Source organism: Saccoglossus kowalevskii, chromosome 14 (assembly GCF_978046115.1).
Source record: "Saccoglossus kowalevskii chromosome 14, keSacKowa6.1, whole genome shotgun sequence".
Taxonomy (NCBI): domain Eukaryota; kingdom Metazoa; phylum Hemichordata; class Enteropneusta; family Harrimaniidae; genus Saccoglossus; species Saccoglossus kowalevskii.
Genome location: NC_140654.1, coordinates 32752988 through 32766111, shown reverse-complemented (window position 1 = coordinate 32766111; position 13124 = coordinate 32752988). Strand labels below are relative to the sequence as shown.

Genomic DNA, 13124 nt, shown 5'->3' with positions numbered 1-13124 from the left:
AAACTATCTTATAAGTACATATTATTTTTTCAGTATTTGTACTTGAACGAAACTTTGTGATATTACATAATCTTTTTATATAGGAGTCAATTGCTCATAACTCACCATTTGTATGGGTGTTAAACACATTTTTTGTGTGTGTGAAAAGTATGTTAGTTTTTGTAAGCAACCGCATCAAATCAAACCGGGGATAAGTTTTAATGATACCCAATAATAGGAGGTACATGTACAGACAGAATTGAATATTGTCTTGTGTTACATGTACTTTCATTATTATAATATTGGCTTATGTCAAAGTCCTTCCGTATTTGACCAACTTCAATGGTGCCCATGCTTCGTTAACCCCCCCCCCCCCCCATGTGTAGGTTTTTTTTATGGGGGGGGGGCTCTGTGTTCCAAATTTGTATCATTTGTAGACATTGATTTAACATTTCTGAATAATCAAATAACATAGCTATTGTGAATATTGACTACTGTCAAACTACTATTTGACTTGATTCTGTTGACGTCTGTAAAGGTCATAAAATATTACTTCCACACTCTGTTTATCTAAAATTGCAAAAGAAATCACACCATTTTTTCACCAAAATCATTGCCAACAAATCATGCTTCAACATGGGTAATTCAATTTTGAATTGCATTAACAATAACACCGTTGACAATATTCATCAGAATTGATTTCCCACAGTGCATTGCCTATATGCTCCGTAACATGTGAATTTGGCTCAAACTTTCATAAAAATCCTATCATACGGTTTTACATATGTAGTCTAGGGAATAGTAGGTATGCTGAAAATACTGTAATATGGGTAATGTGATATTGTGATGTAAAGTGAGACTAGTATGATGCTGTTATGAATCTATCATTGTTAGATTGCAAACTATTTGACATTCATATGTGTAATAATAAAGTTTCTTTTCTGTGTTATTTATTATTATGCTATATCAATTACTTTTCTTTTTTTGTGTACCCATCTTTAGAAATACATGTACTAATAGCAGAATTCTTTTCACCTGTGATCTTAACTACAATGTGCTATTAGTGTAGAACTTGGTTGATTTAAAATATTGTCATTATAAATGGTGTTCCTATGGTAATACTAATACATCTATACTACAGATTTTGGCAGGAATTAGTGCACACAATATTATTTTTAATATATGCATGGTCCTAAAAGCTCACTCATCCTGGTTGGTAATGAGATATTTTTGCCTGATAACGGTAATAAAAATTATGCTCACTATGCTTAAAGTTGCATTTCCACTTTTTAAGACATCACTCCCAGAACAAGATTAAATACATAAAACAAGTTAGAATGAGACTGTTTTTGCTAAAAATATGTTTATATTAAAAGTAGATATCCTGTTCTCACTTTCCCATTCATTTCACCCGTACTGGATGGTCTTAGCCTGTAGACAAACATACATACAATGTAATAACATTCAAGGATGAACAAAATGTAGCTTAATTTAGGGGAACTGCTTAAATATTCTGCAGTTACTTTCTCCCTGTCCATCCACAATCTCAATATGTCAAGGTGTTTATATATGTCAGGATATGGTACATCATAGATTTGCAAAGTGGAAATGCAACTTTACCTGTTCTTGAACTTTAACAACAAATAATTGAAAACTTATACCCCCGGAGGTCATGCATTGCATTGAAATTATACCCCACTGATTCTATAACTCACTATCCCAGATCATCAAAAAATACAAAAAATTCATTTGTCAGCGAAATAAAATTCAGCTTACACAATATACCAAGAAATGAGAAACATTTCCAATCTACGCTGTGGAAATAAGAACATTTCATAGTAAAATTGAACTTGTATGTACACTCACCATTTCTGCTTCACTGTAGTGAAAATTCTGATGAAATTCTATGAGCAATGTCATATAATGACTGACAATGTTGAGAACTATTTATCGGAAGTGTTTACACTTGTACTCCGGCAGAAAAAAGTGATAGAAGCAGTCATCCCATGCAATTATGCTGTACTGAAGACAAAATCATTTCACTGGGCTGTATGCAGCTAATAATGTATGATTTGTCAAATTCATGATGCATTTATTTCATAAATGATGTTGTATGTTGCAGCAAATTCATGATGCCATTAATGTGTAATGCAGCAAATCATGATGCATCTAGTTTATGGTGCTGTTTATGTATGCTGCAGCTAACATAATAAAGCTAATGTATTATGCGGTTGATGTGTAAGACAGCAAATTCATGATGATTCTATATATTATGCAGCTAATATAATGTAGATGCATATAATAATATAATTGAATGTATTTGCATCAAATTAATGAAGCTATCCACTTTTTTTTCTCTGCTTATTTGGCTATATTTTGCACCTTCATGAAAAGGTAATCCTGAATTACTCTTAGCTCTTTTTTCTCTCTGCATTATGCTGGAATAATTAATAATTAAGTATGGAATAATTAATAACTATATTATGTGGAGATTATGCTGAGTACATTATCTGATTCTCTGGCATAGTTGACTCAATTTAAAATTTTAGAATTCATCACTTCTGTAAATATGATTTATCCAACCTATAAAAACAAATTTAGAATTCATCACTTCTGTAAATATGATTTATCCAACCTATAAAAATAAATTTAGAATTCATCACTTCTGTAAATATGATTTATCCAACCTTTAAAAACAAATTTAGAATTCATCACTTCTGTAAATATGATTTATCCAACCTATAAAAACAAATTTAGAAAAATGTTATAAACATGTTATAGAAAATAAAATTATATAAAACAACAGTAAACAGTAAGTTTATGGCTGAGTGAATCTGCAGCTTCAGGATTGTAAAATCGAAATAATACCAAAAAAAATATCCAGCATTAAATTGTAGTTCTCTACAGTTATTTTTATTTCAATTTTGCTTTCTTCACGTATCTTGATTCAACCAAATAGTTGAGGTGTTAAAACGTCGCCTTGAAGCCCTATTCAATATTTAGTATTCACATGCAAATAAGCTGAAAGAATTCAAGATTTGCGTTACTGAGCATGCTCTGTGACCTTTGTGCAGTGTTTAATGAATAAATTATCTCAAAATGGCTGCTTGGATTTCGTGAAACTGTGAGAATGGCAGGCAGTGAACTTTCACCTTGGTTTATGGAAGTACTGAAGCTTTGTTCTTATTAATATTTAGAGAAAACTGCTGTTATCATACTTTTCTTTGTCTTGACAGTGTTCAAATATTTGCACATTACAGCCCTGGCTAAGTTTAAAGTGTTTATTAGCCGCAAGTTACCACGGCTTGGGCGACTTGTACATGTTTATGATTTTTTGGGTGTATATTGGTCAAGTATTCTTGTTTATATATTTTTAGTATTTGTTTACCTTGCTGCATTAATTTATATAGTATTATTGATATATGCTTTCCCATGTAATCAACTAAACCAAAAGGTGCAGTCACGGAACTGGTCGATTACTGACTTTTATTGTTGTCAACTTTCCCTATTGTTAAAAATACAACTAAACAATCTGATTTATTACAATATTTGCCTACTTTTTTATGGTTTCAAACATGTATGTTATTATATGTCAGTGGATATACTTTCATCCATTCTGATTGTTTCCTTAAAGAATTTACTTGTGGTAAAGTGTCTGCAATTCTCTGACTTGAAAATTGAAAAATTACTGTTGTCAAGTACAATGTACTACACGGTTTTGAAATTCTTAAAAATGCCTTGTTTTACTTGATGTAGAATTAGCTCATAATTTTCTAAAAAGATTTCTCATGTTTGTGTACGATATTTAGACAAAGACACTACTTGTCTTTGATTTACTGTCACTGATGAAATCTATATTATGATGATTGCTCTGTTGATTTTAACCACAACTTTCTATAACACAACTGTGCTGTGTGTAATTATGAAAATTAATGTATACATTTTCCGAAAGATCAGATATCAACAAAAATGGGTCAACATGTCTTGTTGCATGGTGTTCTCTGAGTTCACAGTAGAGAGTCTCAACAAATACAGCATCAAGAAATCTAATGTTTGTGTCTATTAGAAAACAATGCAGACACTTCAAATAATCTATTGGGCAAACAATGTAAGAAAGCATCTGTTTTTCCATATCTAAACTTCAAGAAGATGTATACCTTGATGTGGATGCGAGTTGAGTGCCAAAAATAATTTGATTTTGTAATTGTGTAAAATGGGAGTAATTGCTGGAGTCACACATTGACATAAACTAGATTGTCTAGGCTTAAGGTTTTGTTTGTATGATTACATAATGTCACAGTTAATCTTTGATTCTATCTGTATTAGTCTGTATTATTATTGTGGCTTTCATTATGAACACTACCTGATATGGAGGGAAACATAAACTAAGGAATCAATATTCAAATTGATTTTGTATACGATTGCTGCACTACATTTCTGCTATAAAATGTTTCAGATTCCAGTATCTGTAAATGCCATATATTATTTCCATTGTACAGTGTTTCTAATGATATTTGTCTTACAAAGTCTAACATTCCAGATCTTAGATGTGAAATTTGACTCTGACTATTGAGATCTCAACTTGTGCATTTTTTGCAGGCGTTGTTTAAGGATGTGCCATGTGATGTCGACAAGGAACGACCAAGAAGTGGTACTCCAAAAAAAAGATTAGGCAGCAGAGATTTTGAGGGTAAAAAAAGTAAATTATCTAATAAAGGTAGTGTATTGTGTTACGCATGTACTTGCTATTCTGTATCTCCAATGTTTCTACTCTCTATCTGTATAGTCAATATTTGTTATCTACCGTCATCCCGGCCTGGACTGCATTAATTCTGCTACCAGACTTGTCTGTGATAAAGGCACAAGTAATGCTTAGCTCGTGTAATTTATGTAATCTCTGTTCTAGCTCTGATAACATAGGTATTGATAGAGCAGTTGCCTATGTATACTATATTCATCTGTACCATGCTTTACTGCTTAGATACATAATCTTTCCTGCATTTCTGTATGTGATTATTTTCTCAATTCTTTCTTGTTTATATATTCAGGTGATAAAGATGCAGAGAGTAAGAAACGTAAAACTCAAAGTCCATCTTCAAATTCAACACCAGCATTTCAAGCTAAGAAAGCTAGATTGGATCAAATAACTGGTAAATTGGTATTTAAAGCAACAACATCTCCTGCAAAGAAGTCAACATTCAAAGTGAAGAGTGAACGTTTGAGTCAGATAACTGGAAAACTGGCCCACAAGGCAAAGGTAGTTTATAAGTACACAATGCATTACAGTAATTGAACAAATTCAATATGATGTATGTATGGGAACACCAACCCTTGCCATGAGGCTTGTGTAATAACTGGGCTATTGTAGACATGACTCTATTTTATTTTTATCCAACTAGACTCAGCAAGCTGTAAGAAGTGACAAAAAGTCTAGACATATTCATCGGCAGCAGCAACAGCAGCAGCAACAACAGCAACAGCAACAGCAACAACAGCAGCAACAACAGCAACAGCAACAACAACAACAACAGCAGCAGCAGCAACTACTCCTACTACAGCAACATTATGAGCAAGAACAGTTAACTGATTTACCACAAGAGCATCCAGGACATCAACATGGCTCAGTCATTGCGTCATTATTGACACAAGGTGCCTATGCTGGAAATACAGCTGCTGTCAGCCAATCAACATCTAGCAGTGGGGAAGGTTTATATTCTCAATCATCCATGTGTGGTCCATTGACGTCAACGGGACATATGTGTATATCACCACCACAGTCTCCATATGGTACACATTATGCAATGCCACAGTCATTGTCACCATCTGCAGGATTTCATCATCTTCCTCATACAGGTATGTATCATTTGACCTGCTATAGTTAGCAATCTAGTTGTGATTCATATTCAATTCTGACTTCAGGGTTGATGTACAAATTACTTGATCCATTGTGGTCCAGATTCATATTCAATTCTGACTTCAGGGTTGATGTACGAATTACTTGATCCAATGTGGTTCAGATTCGTTTTCAATTCTGACTTCAGGGTTGATGTACGAATTACTTGATCCAATGTGGTTCAGATTCGTTTTCAATTCCGAATCCAGGGTTGATGTACAAATTACTTAATCCATTGTGGTCCAGATTCATATTCAATTCTGACTTCAGGGTTGATGTACGAATTACTTGATCCAATGTGGTCCAGATTCGTTTTCAATTCTGACTTCAGGGTTGATGTATGAATTACTTAATCCAATGTGGTCCAGATTCGTATTCAATTCTGACTTCAGGGTTGATGTACGAATTACTTAATCCAATGTGGTCCAGATTCGTTTTCAATTCTGACTTCAGGGTTGATGTACGAATTACTTGATCCAATGTGGTCCAGATTCGTTTTCATTTGTGACTTCAGGGTTGATGTACGAATTACTTGATCCAATGTGGTCCAGATTCGTATTCAATTGTGACTTCAGGGTTGATGTACGAATTACTTGATCCAATGTGCTCCAGATTCGTATTCAATTGTGACTTCAGGGTTGATGTACGAATTACTTGATCCAATGTGATCCAGATTCGTATTCAATTCTGACTTCAGGGTTGATGTACGAATTACTTGATCCAATGTGGTCCAGATTCGTATTCAATTCTGACTTCAGGGTTGATGTACGAATAACTTGATCCAATGTGGTCCAGATTCGTATTCAATTGTGACTTCAGGGTTGATGTACGAATTACTTGATCCATTGTGGTCCAGATTCGTATTCAATTCTGACTACAGAGTTGAGAAACTGACAATATTCCTGCATTCACTGGTAACATTGTTTTTCACATCTCATCCAAATCTTAACCCTGGGCTTCAGCATCTTTAGTTGGAGTTTTTTTTTAGGTTAAAAAATGTTTAACTTCACCATCATTGATCCTACCCTCAACCATATAGTTTCACTGGCATTTAATTTTTCTATTTTGAAGGTATTCCCTGGTTTTTAAGTTCACACAATTATCAGGGAAAAGTTTTGAGCATATTCACTGTGTTTTATAATTTTACAAATTTGTCAAGGAAAAGTTAGTTTAGTTTAGGACAAATTGTTACTCTACTTGTTCACGTAGATTTAATTTAGTGGATTTTACTTACCAGCAAAAATAGTGAAATTAATAATTAATGCATTTGCAGTATATAGTTGTATCAGTAAGTGATGTTAACACTGAAGGCAAATTGTAATTCAGATCTTCAGCACAATGTGAGTGGAATTATTTTCAAAGGCAACCAAACTGCCATTGGTAAATTATGCTTTCACTGTCTGTTTTTCTGTAAAAAGTCTACAAGCTTGGAACCCTATAATGATTTAAATAACATGGAAATGTTTTCTGATGTGTCTACATGCCACCACACTCCTTTTGTGTAGGAGCATTGGTGATCAACTTTATTGTGCTAAGGGTTGCAATCTTTACAAGACATGTATGCTATATTCTTTAAAATCCAGAATTTAAAACAATCACAGCTATAAATACCGATAGATTAATTAGCAGGAAATGATAAAAGTATAAAACAGTGGTGGTCTAGGGTGTAATTTAGATTTGACAGATTGGTGGATACAAATCTACTGACAAAGTAATCTGATCATATTGGCAATATTTAATTCTACTTACAATTAAAAACTTCCATGCTGTGGTGTGACTTGATGTGCCCATCCTTACATGTAACTCACTATGCCTCATAACATATAAGCTTTATCACTATCACAAATATACCCAGGTACAGTACTGATGATAAACCCACCCTCCCACAGTTGTACCACCAATGTCTCCCAGGTACAGTACTGATGATAAACCCACCCTCCCACAGTTGTGTACCACCAATGACTCCCAGGTACAGTACTGATGATAAACCCCATCCTCCCACAGTTGTACCACCAATGTCTCCCAGGTACAGTACTGATGATAAACCCACCCTCCCACAGTTGTACCACCAATGTCTCCCAGTTACAGTACTGATGATAAACCCACCCTCCCACAGTTGTACCACCAATGTCTCCCAGGTACAGTACTGATGATAAACCCACCCTCCCACAGTTGTACCACCAATGACTCCCAGTTACAGTACTGATGATAAACCCCATCCTCCCACAGTTGTGTACCACCAATGTCTCCCAGTTACAGTACTGATGATAAACCCACCCTCCCACAGTTGTACCACCAATGACTCCCAGTTACAGTACTGATGATAAACCCCACCCTCCCACAGTTGTACCACCAATGACTCCCAGGTACAGTACTGATGATAAACCCCACCCTCCCACAGTTGTACCACCAATGACTCTCAGGTACAGTACAGAATATAAACCCCATCCTCCCACAGTTGTACCACCAATGTCTCCCAGTTACAGTACTGATGATAAACCCACCCTCCCACAGTTGTACCACCAATGTCTCCCAGTTACAGTACTGATGATAAACCCACCTTCCCACAGTTGTACCACCAATGACTCTCAGGTACAGTACAGAATATAAACCCCATCCTCCCACAGTTGTACCACCAATGTCTCCCAGTTACAGTACTGATGATAAACCCCACCCTCCCACAGTTTTACCACCAATGTCTCCCAGTTACAGTACTGATGATAAACCCACCCTCCCACAGTTGTACCACCAATGTCTCCCAGGTACAGTACTGATGATAAACCTCACCCTCCCACAGTTGTACCACTAATGTCTCCCAGTTACAGTACAGAATATAAACCCACCCTCCCACAGTTGTACCACCAATGACTCCCAGGTACAGTACTGATGATAAACCCCACCCTCCCACAGTTGTACCACCAATGACTCCCAGGTACAGTACTGATGATAAACCCCACCCTCCCACAGTTGTACCACCAATGTCTCCCAGGTACAGTACTGATGATAAACCCATCCTCCCACAGTTGTACCACCAATGACTCCCAGGTACAGTACTGATGATAAACCCCACCCTCCCACAGTTGTACCACCAATGTCTCCCAGGTACAGTACTGATGATAAACCCATCCTCCCACAGTTGTACCACCAATGACTCCCAGGTACAGTACTGATGATAAACCCCACCCTCCCACAGTTGTACCACCAATGACTCCCAGGTACAGTACTGATGATAAACCCCACCCTCCCACAGTTGTACCACCAATGTCTCCCAGTTACAGTACTGATGATAAACCCCACCCTCTCACAGTTGTACCACTAATGACTCTCAGGTACAGTACTGATGATAAACCCACCCTCCCACAGTTGTACCACCAATGACTCTCAGGTACAGTACAGAATATAAACCCACCCTCCCACAGTTGTACCACCAATGACTCCCAGTTACAGTACTGATGATAAACCCCATCCTCCCACAGTTGTACCACCAATGACTCTCAGGTACAGTACAGAATATAAACCCACCCTCCCGCAGTTGTACCACCAATGACTCCCAGTTACAGTACTGATGATAAACACCACCCTCCCACAGTTGTACCACCAATGACTCCCAGGTACAGTACTGATGATAAACCCCACCCTCCCACAGTTGTACCACCAATGACTCCCAGGTACAGTACAGAATATAAACCCACCCTCCCACAGTTGTACCACCAATGTCTCCCAGTTACAGTACTGATGATAAACCCACCCTCCCACAGTTGTACCACCAATGACTCCCAGGTACAGTACTGATGATAAACCCACCCTCCCACAGTTGTACCACCAATGACTCCCAGGTACAGTACTGATGATAAACCCCACCCTCCCACAGTTGTACCACCAATGACTCCCAGGTACAGTACTGATGATAAACCTCACCCTCCCACAGTTGTACCACCAATGACTCCCAGGTACAGTAATGATGATAAACCCCACCCTCCCACAGTTGTACCGCCAATGTCTTCCAGTTATAGTAATGATGATAAACCCCACCCTCCCACAGTTGTACCGCCAATGTCTTCCAGTTATAGTACTGATGATAAACCCCACCCTCCCACAGTTGTACCACCAATGACTCCCAGTTACAGTACTGATGATAAGCCCACCCTCCCACAGTTGTACCACCAATGACTCCCAGGTACAGTACTGATGATAAACCCCACCCTCCCACAGTTGTACCACCAATGACTCCCAGGTACAGTACTGATGATAAACCCCACCCTCCCATAGTTGTACCACCAATGTCTCCCAGGTACAGTACTGATGATAAGCCCACCCTCCCACAGTTGTACCACCAATGACTCCCAGGTACAGTACTGATGATAAACCCCACCCTCCCACAGTTGTACCACCAATGACTCCCAGGTACAGTACTGATGATAAACCCCACCCTCCCACAGTTGTACCACCAATGTCTCCCAGGTACAGTACTGATGATAAACCCACCCTCCCACAGTTGTACCACCAATGACTCCCAGGTACAGTACTGATGATAAACCCCACCCTCCCACAGTTGTACCACCAATGTCTCCCAGGTACAGTACTGATGATAAACCCCACGCTCCCACAGTTGTACCACCAATGACTCCCAGGTACAGTACTGATGATAAACCCCACCCTCCCACAGTTGTACCACCAATGTCTCCCAGGTACAGTACTGATGATAAACCCCACCCTCCCACAGTTGTACCACCAATGTCTCCCAGGTACAGTACTGATGATAAACCCACCCTCCCACAGTTGTACCAGCAATGACTTCCAGGTACAGTACTGATGATAAACCCCACCCTCCCACAGTTGTACCACCAATGTCTCCCAGTTACAGTACTGATGATAAACCCCACCCTCCCACAGTTGTACCACCAATGACTCCCAGGTACAGTAATGATGATAAACCCCACCCTCCCACAGTTGTACCACCAATGACTCCCAGGTACAGTACTGATGATAAACCCCACCCTCCCACAGTTGTACCACCAATGTCTCCCAGTTACAGTACTGATGATAAACCCACCCTCCCACAGTTGTACCACCAATGTCTCCCAGGTACAGTACTGATGATAAACCCCACCCTCCCACAGTTGTACCACCAATGACTCCCAGGTACAGTACTGATGATAAACCCCACCCTCCCACAGTTGTACCACCAATGTCTCCCAGGTACAGTACTGATGATAAACCTCACCCTCCCACAGTTGTACCACCAATGTCTCCCAGTTACAGTACTGATGATAAACCCCACCCTCCCACAGTTGTACCACCAATGACTCCCAGGTACAGTACTGATGATAAACCCCACCCTCCCACAGTTGTACCACCAATGTCTCCCAGTTACAGTACTGATGATAAACCTCACCCTCCCACAGTTGTACCACCAATGTCTCCCAGGTACAGTACTGATGATAAACCCCACCCTCCCACAGTTGTACCACCAATGTCTCCCAGTTACAGTACTGATGATAAACCCCACCCTCCCACAGTTGTACCACCAATGTCTCCCAGTTCAGTACTGATGATAAACCCACCCTCCCACAGTTGTACCACCAATGACTCCCAGTTACAGTACTGATGATAAACGCCACCCTCCCACAGTTGTACCACCAATGACTCCCAGGTACAGTACTGATGATAAACCCCACCCTCCCACAGTTGTACCACCAATGACTCTGAGGTACAGTACTGATGATAAACCCCAACCTCCCACAGTTGTACCACCAATGTCTCCCAGGTACAGTACTGATGATAAACCTCACCCTCTCACAGTTGTACCACCAATGACTCTTAGGTACAGTACAGAATATAAACCCACCCTCCCGCAGTTGGTACCACCAATGTCTCCCAATTACAGTACTGATGATAAACCCCACCCTCCCACAGTTGTACCACCAATGACTCCCAGTTACAGTACTGATGATAAACCCCACCCTCCCACAGTTGTACCACCAATGACTCCCAGTTACAGTACTGATGATAAACCCCACCCTCCCACAGTTGTACCACCAATGACTCTCAGGTACAGTACAGAATATAAACCCACCCTCCCACAGTTGTACCACCAATGTCTCCCAGTTACAGTACTGATGATAAACCCACCCTCCCACAGTTGTACCACCAATGACTCCCAGGTACAGTACTGATGATAAACCCCACCCTCCCACAGTTGTACCACCAATGTCTCCCAGTTACAGTACTGATGATAAACCCCACCCTCCCACAGTTGTACCACCAATGACTCCCAGGTACAGTACTGATGATAAACCCCACCCTCCCACAGTTGTACCACCAATGTCTCACAGTTATAGTACTGATGATAAACCCCACCCTCCCACAGTTGTACCACCAATGTCTCCCAGTTACAGTACTGATGATAAACCCCACCCTCTCACAGTTGTACCACCAATGACTCTCAGGTACAGTACAGAATATAAACCCCACCCTCCCACAGTTGTACCACCAATGTCTCCCAGTTACAGTACTGATGATAAACCCACCCTCCCACAGTTGTACCACCAATGACTCGCAGGTACAGTACTGATGATAAACCTCACCCTCCCACAGTTGTACCACCAATGTCTCCCAGTTACAGTACTGATGATAAACCCCACCCTCCCACAGTTGTACCACCAATGACTCCCAGTTACAGTACTGATGATAAACCCCACCCTCCCACAGTTGTACCACCAATGACTCCCAGGTACAGTACTGATGATAAACCCCACCCTCTCACAGTTGTACCACCAATGACTCTCAGGTACAGTACAGAATATAAACCCACCCTCCCACAGTTGTACCACCAATGTCTCCCAGGTACAGTACTGATGATAAACCACCCTCCCACAGTTGTACCACCAATGACTCCCAGGTACAGTACTGATGATAAACCCACCCTCCCACAGTTGTACCACCAATGACTCCCAGGTACAGTACTGATGATAAACCTCACCCTCCCACAGTTGTACCACCAATGTCTCCCAGTTACAGTACTGATGATAAACCCCACCCTCCCACAGTTGTACCACCAATGACTCCCAGGTACAGTACTGATGATAAACCCCACCCTCCCACAGTTGTACCACCAATGACTCCCAGGTACAGTACTGATGATAAACCCCACCCTCCCACAGTTGTACCACCAATGACTCCCAGGTACAGTACTGATGATAAACCCCACCCTCCCACAGTTGTACCACCAATGTCTCACAGTTATAGTAAT

The 13124-nt window shown here is 39.8% G+C and overlaps 1 protein-coding gene across 8 annotated transcripts in view; it reads left to right on the top strand.

Moving 5' to 3' along the window:
- The window catches only part of LOC100378435 (PHD finger protein 20-like), a 78780-nt gene that overhangs the window by 33233 nt on the left and 32423 nt on the right, over positions 1-13124 (top strand). For 5 of the 8 annotated variants that reach the window (XM_085508142.1, XM_085508139.1, XM_085508143.1 and 2 more), the window contains 3 exons: positions 4579-4696; positions 5028-5236; positions 5379-5832. In XM_085508142.1, the coding sequence (XP_085364268.1) occupies positions 4579-4696; positions 5028-5236; positions 5379-5832 (781 nt within the window). Of the gene's footprint in view, positions 1-3056; positions 3146-4578; positions 4697-5027; positions 5237-5378; positions 5833-13124 lie in introns of those variants that run through there. The other 3 variants (XM_085508145.1, XM_085508144.1, XM_085508140.1) reach the window with 3 other exon arrangements.